This window comes from Chrysemys picta, chromosome 16, assembly GCF_011386835.1.
Source record: "Chrysemys picta bellii isolate R12L10 chromosome 16, ASM1138683v2, whole genome shotgun sequence".
Lineage (NCBI taxonomy): Eukaryota > Metazoa > Chordata > Testudines > Emydidae > Chrysemys > Chrysemys picta.
Window position 1 is genome coordinate 31,961,103 of NC_088806.1, and position 13,941 is coordinate 31,975,043.

The 13,941-nt window shown below is 46.3% G+C and overlaps 2 protein-coding genes across 2 annotated transcripts in view; one reads left to right on the top strand and one right to left on the bottom strand.

Moving 5' to 3' along the window:
- Positions 1–4,977, bottom strand: part of DDX6 (DEAD-box helicase 6) — a 50,639-nt gene extending 45,662 nt beyond the window's left edge. Inside the window, exon 1 of the mRNA XM_065570329.1 lies at positions 4,857–4,977. The gene's annotated coding sequence lies outside the window, so the exon portion shown is untranslated. The remainder of the gene's footprint in view (positions 1–4,856) is intronic.
- On the top strand, positions 2,105–12,301 carry CXCR5 (C-X-C motif chemokine receptor 5). The gene is made up of 2 exons (XM_024103072.3): positions 2,105–2,268; positions 8,878–12,301. Exons 1-2 carry the CDS (start codon positions 2,230–2,232, stop codon positions 9,955–9,957), a joined length of 1,119 nt encoding a protein of 372 aa, XP_023958840.1. The 5' UTR covers positions 2,105–2,229; the 3' UTR covers positions 9,958–12,301.
- Positions 12,302–13,941: the final 1,640 nt, after the last annotated feature.

Sequence of the window (13,941 nt, forward strand, 5' to 3'; positions counted from 1 at the left end):
TCCTATTCCCCTGGCAACAGCCTGCCCTAGCAGAGTGTGAGCTCTCTGCCTCTTGTTTGGATAGCTGCTTTTCAGCCGTGACTCCTGGGCCATGAAGGCGAGTCCACACAGGCCACAAAATGAGTGTATGTGTCTGTCTGTCAGATAGGGTGGGTAAGGTACTCTTTTATTGGAGCAACTTCTCTGGTTAGCTGTCTCTCTCCACATTGGCAGGCAGGAAGTGGCAGGGTGGGTGTGGATGAACAGTATATATTCCATAGGACCAGCCATGTGCCCAGAACAGAATGCAGCATCTTAGGGGCAGAGGTGCTTCTCATCACAGCTGCCTGCTTGTCTTCAAGCTGATTGCCTTACAGGCAAGGGAATGTGGACTCACTGCAGCGGTTCGCTGCTCCTTTGTGGAGGGGCATAAAGGCCAGTAAAAGCATGGAGTGTGCCCCGCACTTCGTCTGCATGACTTCCATTCAGACATCCTCTCCAGCATGGCAGCCTCAGTGCCAATGCACTCTGCCTTGCAGAGATCAGGCATTACCTTTGTCAGAGCTTCACACCTCCACAATAAGGTCTCTGTCTGGGGTGACCATATTTCCCTATGCTGAATATGGGACAGCTGGTAAAATTACTCCTGTTCAAGCAAATTCAATGGCAGTATAACCATTCAAATTAACATCAAGTTGACTGAGTCTCTTTTAAAAAGAAATACTGAGTAATTGGATTCTTTTTATTTACCTTCTTCTCTTTAAGACTTAAGGGCTCACAGAGGGAGAGGTGATACATACACACTCTCTGGTATACCTCTCTCACACAGGGCGGGTGACGACCCGACCCTCCCTGCCAGGCTCTCTCCACCCTCCATGCCTGGCTAGGCCCCCGGGATGGACCCACCTCTCCTGATACCTGGTGACCTATCTTCCCAAGGCAACATGTGGGGGGGAACGCAGGGTAACATGCCCCCTCTCCTCAGATTTCTGCCAGGGTTCACACCAGAATGGGGCCAGCAGCAGCCTTTTGGCACGGTGCAGTAGAGAAGAGATGGGAGCTGCTTCCAGTGCCGGCTGGAAACGGGTCCGGGGAGCAGGGCCCCGCTGTCTGAGACCTGGCACACAGAAGGGGCTATGCTGACAGACCAGCAGGGGGAGCCGCCAGCCCCGCCCACTGCATCTTCACTGCCTGCCTTGCACACCCACCCCCATTGTTGGCCACTGTAACACCCCACTCACCACTGGTGGGTGGATGGCTGGTGAGCCAGGATCTGGCCAGCAGCTGGACCCACCTGTACTGATGGGGGGTAGACAGAAAATACGGGACAATTTGCCTGTTTTTAGAAAAAGTCAAGACACCTGCACGAGGGCTGAAATACATTACTGTCTCTTTAAAAAGGGGACATCTGGTCACCCTATTTCTGTAGAAACAAGGATGAAGAAAAGAAGGCCAGGATACCATGCTGCTCTGTCCTGCTGAGCTCATGGTTGGGTTTAGACACCATGAATTTGCCCTTCCCTCTCCCACTGATTTTGCAACATTTTTAGACAGGGCAACCAACAGCCCCTGCACACCAAGCAGAGACATCATCCTTCTCAATGGGAATTTGAGTAATGCAGTAGCTACATGGGTACTGTATAATCAATTGGACTCTCTTACTTTACACAGAGTGGTGTACAAATATTAATTAATTACTTATCTATTTCCCCATCCCTGCTCCAACCATTCTGCCAGTGTCCTTCTGGAGCAAACTGTTTGATTACTTTGGATAATGATGAGAGCCGAAACAGAAGGAAGAAGAGAAAAGCTGAGGGCTTAAAGCAGCTGGTGCTATTAGAGTTAGAGGGCCATGACAATCCAGTCCATACCCAATTCAGGGCATTTTGGGGGTTGGAAACAAACTTTTCCCATGAGTAGAACATGTCTTAAAATCTTAAATATTTTTTGTACATTGCCCAAACCCAGTGCAGTGTCTTCTATAAAAGCCTCTAGACTCTGTATTTTAAAAATCAGTTTAAAGTAAAGATGATAGAGCGAGATTCTAATCTGATGCTCAAATAGGTCATTCTGAGCTTTGAGCTCATTTGCCTTGCAAAGTTGAAAAGCTCAATACTTTGTTGATGAGAACTAGATTCCCCGCCCCACTCAGTTAAATTATTAACCCCTCATCAAAAAGGGAAGTTGGTTGATAGTCTCTGTCAGAGCCACTACCCAAACCACTGGAGGAGAAAAACTGCCTCTCAAATAATGGGGCCCTACAGCATCTCTATGAAGAGCTATGACATGGTAAGTCACGCACAGCTCTTTGTTTTTACAATGTCCATGAGGTTAGGTTGAGGATTCTGGGGGGTGACCGGTATTCTATCTGGGCTGAGGAGCTTGGCTTTTAACCTCTCCCACCCACAAACACATTTTCCCCCTTTAGGTTAGATAAGTTTGGTCTCGAGCTAAAATTTCAAACCAAGGTAGTTAGACCCCAAAGCATCTATTTAGGGATGTTTTTGCTAGCAGATGAGAATGCCAGCCCTTCTCACATGCCATGATTACTTGTGCCATATCTTTAAAGTGTTTTCATCAGTGCTTGGCTCTACAATTCTCCTGCTGTCGGGGCTGGGATTGCCGGCTCTGTTCTTGTGGCCAAAAGGCTCATTCTGAGATGGTGGGAATCAGATGCGTCTCCTTCCTAGGTTAACTTGCTGAGAGAGAAGCCCACCTTGTGTAGTCATTTAAACCAGCAGAGAGTGGGTTTAAAACACGTATTCTGACTTGACAGCATTTTACACCACTGTGCACTGGTGTAAATGCACAAGGTGCAGTGCCATGGGAAATCAAACCCACTAACTTTAACAAACAGGAGTAATTGGGTAAGCTACAATAACCTTGGGAAACACATGAAAGACCTACATCCCACAATAACATAATTGTACACTCATATCCCTGCCTGCATTTTATCCTTTTCTATGAGTGGGTCGTCTTGCGGAGCCTGCCCGAGAGCAGTGCTGTGGCGTATTTTTATTAGAGGTTTTTTTACCAGGAGAGAAGCTATACTACAAATAGCCTAGATCTGAATTATAACACAGTATATTCCATCTTCTAATTAGCCTTGTAAATTGAAAACAATAATATCTTTTAAAAGATGATTGTTCCATGCTAAGGAAAGCTCACGGCAGATTTGCCACAAAGCCTGGCTTTTAAATAGAGTGGCTCAGAAGTTTTTCAACTTTTTTTTTTTAATTAAAGATGACTTTTCGAAGGAAATTGTGTTTTTTGTTTCTGTTCAAATCAAAACATATTCATTCCATTTTGGTTTAATTTTTCCCCTTACCTTTTTTTCCCTTGTTTCCTTTGAAGGGGGGTGGTGGTGGAAAGGTGAGAAAAGGGAAAAAGCAGCCCTCACCTCCCCCCCCCCAAAAAAAAAAAAACAAACAAACCCCAGAACAATTTTTGATTTGTTTGGTTGAAAAATCCTGTGAAAACTTTAAAATAAAATGAACAATTATTTTTGTCAGTAGTTTTTTTTTTTTTTTTCAAACGATACTTCCCCTTCTTTGATCACCCTGACCCCTCCTTTTAAATGAAAGGCTCAAGCAGGAGAATCATGGTGGTGGAGTTTAGCTGGGAGTAAGGCAGAGCTCACTCCTTAATGAAAAAAGTGAAAAGTGGGCAAAGCACGGTGAGCGGCGGGTGGGGGTGATCAAAGTACAGAATCCAGTGGGTAAGCTCCGCAAAACAACAACTAACGGAATCTTAGACCAATTCTGATTTTTTTTTCTTTTCACCCTCCTCTTGGTTATATGTCTTATATATAAATTATCCTATTGGCAGAAAAACATCTAAAATCAGTGGTGTGTCCTTACTGCTTAACCTGCCCAGGTCCAGACAGGGGATGTAGTCTGTGACAGACACAAAATTATTCATGCAGGGAAATTAAAGTGCTGTGGGATTTGTTCCTTGGTTGTGAATAACTTTCCAGAACTTCAGCTCCATGACTTTATCTCATCTGTAAATGATATTCAACTGTGAGGGGAACACCAGATCTGTGTGGAACATGGATGACTTTGGGACTGAAGAGATGGGCAATTGTGAGGTAGAGTAGAATCAGTTTAATGTCCTCCTAGCACTTAAGGGAGGCTGAACTTGATGAACTAATAGGGGGATGTCTTTTCCATCTCTATTTTCTAGGAGCCTCTTAAGCAGAAAGCCTGAGGGATTGCATTAAATAAATTTAATCTAATCTACCTTCCTGCAAGGGGGGAGGGGGGAGAGAGAGAGAGACACACACACACACACACAAAATTAGTGCCATGGTTGGCTTGCCAGTTCTGTTTTATTTTACATGTAATTCCCCATCATTACACACACATACCCACAGCAGTGACAAACAGAAGCTATTACATAATTCTCCTGTTCTATTCCTTCCTCCTTCCTTATTTTTAGGCCCCTTTTTCCTTCTACTAGAGGCTTTCGCAAGCACACACATGTTTTCCCAGCAAATCCATCCTTAAAGCAAAATGTTGAGTCCCTGGCCAAGCAGCAGGAGTTGGAAACAGCCTATTGTCCCTGCGAGTCATGGGGACTAATCTCTGCACCTGCCATACTGAATGCTGTAAGGTCCCTCACATCTGTGTTCCAATAGCCCTAGTGTGTCACACTCTATGTAACTCTTGTTGCTGCGCTCCAACCCCTTTCTGCTTCAGCTTGGATTCAATACCTAAATACTTTGTCTCTTTGACTCATCTCTGTCCGCTCCCACCCACACTTGCTGCTCTCTCCCAGCCTGAGACGTACATGAGAGGACAGCGCAGTCACAGCACTGTGCACATTTCCCAAGCCAGAGGCGAGTGGCTTACAGTAAAAAACAAACAATACCCTACCTGTCACCTTATCAGAGATGAGATGGTGGTAGATAGTGGTGCTCGAGTGCTGCATCTTCTGTTGTAAATGCAAGGTGATGCTGACAGCCACTCTGTGCAGTTAAAAACCGTTTAGCACTGTGCAGTCACTGCTCATGTTTTGAAGGATTGCTATCCTTTTGTTTTGCCACTATGCTGCACTCTTGTGATTAATCCTGCAGTCCCAAATTGTTCTGCAGCATCTCCTCCTCTCTCCGATGCTTGGAATCCCCCAACCCTTCCCTGGCTCTCAAGCAGCCTGTTTTGTTTTATTTTGCGAAGGGAAAATGTAAGTGTTGTAGAGAAGGAACCTTTGTATGCATTTGATGAGATGCTGTGCACGTTCATAGTGTCACATTAATAGTACAGCAGCTGGGGGGCTGCAGATGGCATAGATACTGAGGGCCCTTTGAAACAAGAACCCCTTAAGGATGTATTTATCAGGCATGAGGTTATATAACCACCCCAGCATTGGGTTAGACCTTGGCCATTGGCCCTTGCCATGATCAGTGCTATTAGCACAAGTTCCATGGGCATCATTAACTCCTGGTATGTACATGAACTAGGCAGTTGCTAGGAAATATTTTTAGGAACAGAAAAATATGAAATTAAGGGTAGTTTAAAGACTCCCTTTGCCGTCTCTCCTCCTTTGCAGCTATTTGTTTTGCAGAGTTTTAGTTAGTGGAGGTGAGTGTTGGTCCCTCCAGGCTGGTGCCCTGCTGTTGCTTTAGATGAAGGCAGAAAACCTGACCAAGGTGTGTGGTTTCTTTCCTGACCTCTTGGCCTATTGGCTAACTCCCAGGAGGAGGCGCTGGGGAGACACGAGTAAAGCAGCACCAGCACCTTACTATTTTCCAAAATTGCGCTTTAAAGATTTGCGTGAGTGCACAGCAGCTACAGCTCTCTGCCACAGTGCAATGTCCCAGGGGTTGCTCTCTACGGGCGAGAAGCTAACAACATGCCATTGCCTCAAGCGAGGCCATCACTTGCTACAGCCAGAGATCGCTTGTGTGTGTTTCAGGGGGGTGTCCCCAACCAGGGAGCTTTCTGCCTCTGCCATGTGGCCTAGGGTCTCATGACTGGGGAGATTCACACTCACTGTATTTCACAGGACACTTGAGATGTTTCTAAAAAAAAAATGCAACCAAAAAAAGAAAAAAAAAAAGCTCTGAAAACAGCTCAAGCAGGAACTATGGCTAATGGGGGAAGGTGCAGCAGGTGCAGGCAGCTACAGCTGGCAGTGAAAGGTATGAAAACAGCAAGCAGAAACTTCCGCTGTGGTCAATGCAAGTCTCAGTCTCCAGAGAAGGTGTTTGGGAGGGGGAGAGTGTTCAGCCTGACTGCAGGGGAACCCTTACCATCTTCTAGTTAGTATTTGTTGAGCTGTCCCTGCCCACAGCCAGCCCCTGCAGCCACCCCCTCTCTGCACTCCCCTGCCCCCAGCCAGCCCGTGTTGCTCCCCCTGCCTCCAGCTAGCCCTGCCCCCCGCCCCTGTCTGCAGCCAGCCCCACGTCCACTGGTACCCTGCAGTTCCCAGGGCAGTATCCCTGCACACCTGCTTCAATGAGGGGGGCAGGGAGCAGCTGGGACCCACACATGTGCACACCTAGGGTGACCAGACAGCAAGTGTGAAAAATCAGGACGGGGTGGGGGGTAATAGAAGCCTATATAAGAAAAAGACCCCAAAATCGGGACTGTCCCTATAAAATCGGGACATCTGGTCACCCTAGCACACCCCCAGGGTGTGGCGGGGACCCACACATGTGAAACGGAGCTCATTTCTAGTTCAGGCCCATCTTTTGAAAAAAGAACTTTAGGTAGGGTTAACATACATCCGTATTTTCCTGGAGATGTCAGGCTTTTTGGTTCTTAAATCGCTGCCCGGGCGGGAAAATACGGACGTATGGTAACCCTATTGGTACAAAAAATACATACTGTGGCACATTCCTTAAATCAGAACTTTTTATAAGGAACCGGTTGTTAATTTTTTAGCAGCTTATCACTGGCTATCTGTGACATTTTTGCCATGAACCCTTGCTTGGCCCTTTGTTCCTCTTCTCCTCATTGATTTCCACCCTCCCCTTTTACTGAGCACTCTTGTTTTGGCTAGCAGGCTCTATCCATTGCCTGCCTGGAGCAGCGCAGAACAGTCAGAGCATGTGCTCCACTGTGAGGGCTGGGCTTTGCCAGCTTTCTAGTGCTCAGGACTTTGATTTGATTTCTGCTTTGAATAAAAAACTTGGTGTGTGATACAGCTCCATGGGTGCCAAAAGGACTATAAAAGTGAGGAGGGCAAGCCCCCCCACCAACAGGATCTTCTCTAAGTCCCTGCCTTCCTTCACTCCTTACTCTCCTTGCTGGCAGCCCAAGGCCTTTGGGTAGTGGGTCCATTCTGCTTCCCAAACCTGGTTAGGCCCCAGCCCCTAGAAGCCACTGCTGTGGTTTCAGCCACCAGCAGGTGAGGGACCAGCTGCAGGCATGCAAGACAACACAAAACCGGAACTGACCAGCATGATGCATGTGCCACAAGGCAGAGCAGAACCCAGCTGCCGCCAGCCAGGCTCAGTGTGCTCCCTCCCAGCCAGGTTTTTAAAAGTAGGAGGCAATGGCCATCCCATCTCCACTGCCTACGTACAGCTCACTCCATTGGCCAGCTGCTGCATTGTTCCCAGTGCAAATCTCACTTTGTGTGGCAACATCACAGCCTGCGCATTGGGCGTGGACCTGATATCACAAATTCCCAGCAGTAGTTCAGCCCAAGGAGCTCAGACAGCCATGGTGTCACGCTGCGGGACAGTACTGAGTCAAGAGGAGTGGCAATACATTCTCTGTCTCAAAATACAGCATGGTTTGTAATCACCCTACAGACAAATCAAAGAAAGTCCTTAGGGCCAGTGTGTGAAGGTAGTTTTGGGAACAGAATATGGAATTAACATGATAGAAAACTACAGAAAAGTTAATTAGAGGGACACAACCAAGCCAGGTAAAATGGGCAACACAATGGTGACTAAAGTTCAGTGTTGATAAGTACAAAGTAATGCACATAGGAGGGGAAAATGTACTATTCGTAGCCCTTACAGGGTTCTGAATTAACTGCATCAAGTAAGGAAAGGGCGTGAAGGTGGCCAGCTCGATGGAGGGCTCTGCCCAGTGTGCAGCAGTGCTCAGAAAGCAAACAACCTGAGTGTCAACAAGGAATAGGGTGGAGAATAATATGGAGAATATTCTAATGCCTCTATATAAACCAACAAGACATCCTCCTCCAGACAGTCTGTGTAGTTCTGGTCCCCCATCCCAAAAAGGATACAATGGAATTAGAAGGGTTCAAAGAAAGATGACAAGAATGATCAAGGGCTGGGAAAAAACTCTATGAAAAGAGACTGGGATTGTTTACCTTAGCAATAGCTGAATAAGAGGGGACCTGATAAAAGTCTATACAATAATGAATGGGACAGACACAGCCGATTGGATGCTTGTGTTCACCCTGTCCCATAACACAAGAATAATGGGACATTCAATGAGATTGAGGGTGGCAAATTCAAAACTAACCAAAGGAAATACTTGTTCACGCAGTGCGTACTTAGACTGAGGAACTCATTGCCACAGGAGATAGTTGAAGCCATGGACTTAATAAGATTCAAAAGAGATTGTATATTTATATGGATAACAAGAATATCAAGAAATATTTTAGTTAATGATAAAACATGTAATGGATGGGAGATAAATGTTGGCTTAAATGCTGGAGTAGGAGGTTCTAATGATCAAAGATCAGGATGAGACCCTCACTGGCGGCAGATTATCTCACATTTGCTGCTGGAGGTTTCCTGCACCTTCCTCTGAAGTGTCTGGTGCTGGCTATTGTCCAGAGGCAGGGCCTTGGACTTGATCGGCTAGGTGACTAATCTTGTCTGGCATTTCCTATGTAATGGTTGGGCTTTCTCCTGGGAAATGGCTGTACAGAAACTGCAGCCTGTAATGGGATTATTCTCCTCCTGTTCTGCAGAATTTGCTGGGGGAATTCAGTGACTACAATGACAATGACAACACCACAAGATCCTACGATGACTACTTTTGTCCAGAATCAGTCTCGTCACTGGCTAGCGATCCCACACATCCTTTCAAGAAGATCTTTGTGCCCTTAGTTTACCTTCTGATATTCCTTCTGGGGACCTTGGGCAATGCCCTAGTATTGATCATCCTGGAGCGTTACAAGCGCGCCCGCACTACCACCGAGAACTTCCTCTTTCATCTAGCCTTGGCCAATCTGGTGCTAGTGCTCACCTTGCCTTTTGGCGTGACCGAGAGCTTGACCGGCTGGATCTTCGGCACTTTCCTTTGCAAAGTCCTCAGCGCTGTCCACAAAATCAACTTCTACTGCAGCAGCATGCTGCTGGGCTGCATCAGTGTGGATCGCTACCTGGCCATAGTGTATGCTATCCACACCTACAGGAAGCGCAGAGTCAGGTCCATCCACCTCACTTGCCTGGCCATTTGGTTCATCTCCCTGGTGCTGACCTTGCCCGATCTAGTGCTCATGGAGGTCTGGTCAGACAAGAGCAACCACAGTGTCTGCAATTTCCAGCAAGTTGGGATTCATGGCAGCAACATGTGGCTGGCAACCCGCTTCCTGTATCACATTGTGGGTTTCTTCGTGCCCCTGCTGGTTATGTGCTACTGCTATACAGCCATTGTGAGGACCCTGTGCCAGTCTCAGCGACTGCAGAGGCAGAAGGCCGTGAGAGTGGCCATCCTGGTCACAGGGGTGTTCTTACTCTGTTGGAGCCCTTACCACATGGTCATATTTTTGGACACGCTAGACAAGCTGGAAACCTTACCGAACGATTGTGCCTTGGCGGACCAGCTGGGCACCAGCATCATGGTGACAGAGGTGATTGGCTTCACACATTGCTGTCTCAACCCCATCCTCTATGCCTTTGTTGGAGTCAAGTTCCGCAACGACTTCTTCCGGATCCTCCGGGACCTGGGCTGCATAAGCCAGGAGACCCTGCAGGAGATCCTTGATGTGACGAGGAAGAGCAGTGGGATTGAGTCGGACACCATCACTTCTGTCAGCACCTTCTAGTGGGGAAAGAACTGGGCACGGGGCTGAGATAGACCTTGGTGTTCCTGGCCAGCAGAGCATGTAATGCCTTTGGTGCAGGACTCAGCTCTGCGCCTCAGTATCATCCCTACCACTTCCCTCCTCTCCACAAGAAACTGAGGTCTAAAGGCCACCATTCAAACAGCAAATACTTGCCAACTGTTACCACATAGTTACTTCCTGTGCTAAGTATATGGAGAAATGGTTTGTGGTAGCCCTTGGTAAATACTGACTTTACATAGCAACCACTGCAAAGGGGCTTGCTGGGACCCTAGTAAGTTAGCTCGGATACTGCATCCTTCCCACTGGAGGAGCCCCATGTGCAGAGCCAACCACAGAATTGGGCCCTTAGAAAATGACAAACAGGAAATTCCAGACGACGGAGAGATTTTTATCAGAGAAATGGAAGAGCATGATTTAGTCTGTGCAGCTCATTAAGGTTCTCAGAAGAAAGTGAAACAGCCCGATTATTGCTTTTAATTAGAAACCGTTCTATGTTTAATGAAAGTCATGTAAAATATGACAACATTTAGAGTACGTTTTAGTTAGTTTGGAACGTAGCTGCATGTTACACACCGTTCTGGTCAATACAAAGGACTGGACACTGCTCTTCTGACTGCATCACAGAATCTGGAAGTAGAAGAGGCCTATAAGGCAGCCAGCCCATCTCCTCCAGCCAACGTGGGGTTGTCTCCTGTTGTGCCTTTCCTGGGGCTTTGGGCAGGTTGAGTGCCTCAATCCCCAACGGCGGCGTTTCTGCGACTCACACTGGGAGACTCTTCCATAGGCCCAAAGACTTTACTGTCAGGAATTCCTTTCCTGCCCATCAGCTGCATACTTTCTCACTCACTTTCAATCCATTTTATTACTATTAATAATTCCAGTTACTGACTTACTGGAACTAATTGATTTCCTTTGAGGGTGAATATTCTTTGAGCAGGCTCTGTCCAGCCTTGTAACTGAATGCTGGCACAGACCCTCTCCTACTTTGATTACCGGGGGGGGGGAGGAGGAGGGAAATAAGGCTGAATGTGTTACTGATTTGCTTTGGGGGTCGGTTGCTGTATCTCTTGGTTTTAAGAGCAAGGATTCCCATTATTCCAGAGTAAAACAGAACATGGAAGGAGAAGAGGAGTTTGGGGGGGTGGGAAGGAGGTTGTTTTTTTGTTTTTGTTTTTTCAGGGGGGGACAAGGGAAAGTTTTTGCTATGCTTTGTACTGTGCTTTCAGGCATTCTAGTGCTACTTGCATTGATGGTGTTTTTAAAAATTTCACGCATTAGATTTTAGGGTAAAAAGGTCTGAACTTTGACTTCATACCAGAGTTGTGGGTACCCCGCAGCGCTCAGGATCAGGCCTCTACACAGACATGCACCAAACTAACGACAGCAGTTTTAACCCACAGCTGGGGTTATTTCAGTGCAAGTCTGTGTAGAGCAGCCATAAGGGACTCTGTTTAACTGGCTGTTTTCCATTAGCTATTGTCACATCGACACGGACAATGTATAGGCAATGCTGCTGCTGCTTTCTTTATATTTTTCTTAATAGGTAATTTTAGCTTGAAATGTATGTTATAGTTCTGTCTAAAGAGCCATTGGCCACCACTCATCCGAGGCACAACCTAACCACAAATACGTTTGTAAAAATCTGCTCCAAAATTAACCTGATTTTCTAGGCAAAACTAAAACTATTTCTGCTGAACAGTATTAATTTCAGTGTTGTCAAACTGCCCATGTGGCAGAGTGGATGTTTGAGCTTTGTGCTAAGGTTACTAGTAGCATTCACCCAATAACAAAAAGAGACCAACTACAATTCACTCACCCCTTTCCAGAAAAATGATCTGTCAGAAGAAGAATCTGTAGGGAATGATCCATATTTAAAGGATCACCATTGGGCTAAATTCAGGCCAAAATGGAGCATTGGTGAAGCATTTTACCAACTCTAACCCCAACAGGAAAAGTCCAAGGTTTAGAGATTTTTTTTGTTTTTAATTCCAAGGGATGCAACTTTAACAAAAATAAAAAACAAACGTTCCCTGTGGTGTTCACACCACAGCCACTGAGGATCCCAGTGAAGCTGATGAGGTGATTCTTATGGTCCAAGCAGGGAGAAATGCCGAAAAGTTTGTTTAAACTGTGCTACTGTGGCAAAGTCCAGCTACAGTTTGTACATTATTTCAGTGTTCATAACTCAAAGGGGAATTTTGAGAGGCTTTATTTTTTTTATTATAACTTATATCTTGTGTCCCTATAAACTCACCATAAATTTTGTCTGCTGAGTTTTTTTTAAATGAACTATAATGATTAAATAAAGTACTTTTTCCACCTCGCATGTCTCATGCTTCTGCAGAAAGTCAGCCAGAATTGTCAATATTCTGAAACACAGCCAGATCAGAGAGACCAATGAATAGCTGCTGGCTGGTCAGATGCCTTTCTGATAAGTTCTGTATGGAGATAAAAGGAGCCTTTCATGTGTTGCTTATGAGGCTCAATGGAATTTGTTCTTTTCACTAGTGCTGCAGCAGGCTCTGTTATTTTAGGGCACATGTAAGAGCCAGGTTTTGCTCAGTTTTTAACCAAGGACTGCCTAGACCACCCATCACTACTGTACTGAGACATCAGCTAACCCTAATAGGTTACTATAATCTACTTTATTCACGTTTCAGAGTAGCAGCCATGTTTCCTGTATCCGCAAAAAGAACAGGAGTACTTGTGGCACCTTAGAGACTAACAAGTTTATTTGAGCATAAGCTTTCGTGGGCTACAGTCCACTTCATCAGATGCATAGCATACTTTATTAAAGTTTCAGATTTGCCAACCCATAGCAGAGTTGGACTCAAAGCTCAGCCACTTTAATTAAGAAAAAAAATCAACTGGAGCTTGTTTCATTGGAGAGGTCTTATTAAAGTGCTCACAGTGCATTAGGCCTGAGGAGAGTTGGTGTTCCCAGGTTTCCATAATTGCTGCAAGACCTGCCTGGTGGCAAAAACACTTATTTGTCTGCCTGCGCATCCAAGTTTGGCCCTGGCTGCAAGAAGAGGCAGCTCAAGAGTGAGAGACTGCATGGTCTAGCAGTCTGAGCAAGGGATTCTAAAGCTGTGACACTAATGCCTGATGTGGCCTTGGTCAAGTCACATAGACTTAGTTTGACCATCTCCAAAATAGGGATAATACACTGCTCTACAGTCCTGCCTGCTATGTGACGCTGCAGCCCAGTCTTGCAGATCCATGGCTACCTGGCAACAACTCATCATCAAGCAAAGAGAAAAGAGTGAGTCAAAGAAAGAGGAGCTTCACCAGGGCTTAAATTCAGCTGGAGCACACCAGAGTGGAGCTCTGGTAAATAGTTTCAAACCTGCGGAGGCATCGGGGCTAAAGTCCCAAGCCCTGGCGCCCCTCCACCCCCAAGCTAAATCCAGGAGCCCCTAATGGGGTGGGGTGCTCCGGGAAATAATCTTTGAGAATTTAAGCCCTGGGCTTCACCAAATCACACAGGAAGTTGGACATCGAATGCAGCAAAGTCTGTAACAGATGTTACATGCCCAAATCACTGAGCAGCTCCAAACAGGTCAGTGCAACAGGGCAGAGGAGCAGTGATCATGTAAGAAATAGCTTCTCTGGACTGAGAACTGGACCTGCCCCGAGCCCATACCTGAACAACTGGGACAGATGGGCCTTTGCCTAGATAGAATCCAAGGCTCAGCCTGGTGACACACAGTGATTGGCAGCTATCAAAAGGACAGTGCTACCAAAGTTTGGTAATCAACAACACAGGCACACAAGTGCACATACAGCAAAGCACCCACAGGGACATGTATCTCGAAGACCCAGCGTTACTGCACAAGGTGAGTAACTTCTTTCTGCATGCCAACTGACAATACCCTGGGCCCCTATAATGGGGTCAGCACCTGCCTCTCACAAGTGCCCCCTCTGGTTGGGTGTGTCTGCAGTCTTTAAACTAGTCCAGCC

What these genes read in the sequence shown, in the direction of transcription:
- CXCR5 (XM_024103072.3), top strand. Translation starts at nt 2,230, where the DNA reads ATGGGGCCCTACAGCATCTCTATGAAGAGCTATGACATG. An exon ending in CTATGAAGAGCTATGACATG is followed by an intron (nt 2,269 to 8,877) that starts GTAAGTCACGCA and finishes CCTGTTCTGCAG; the next exon opens with AATTTGCTGGGGGAATTCAG.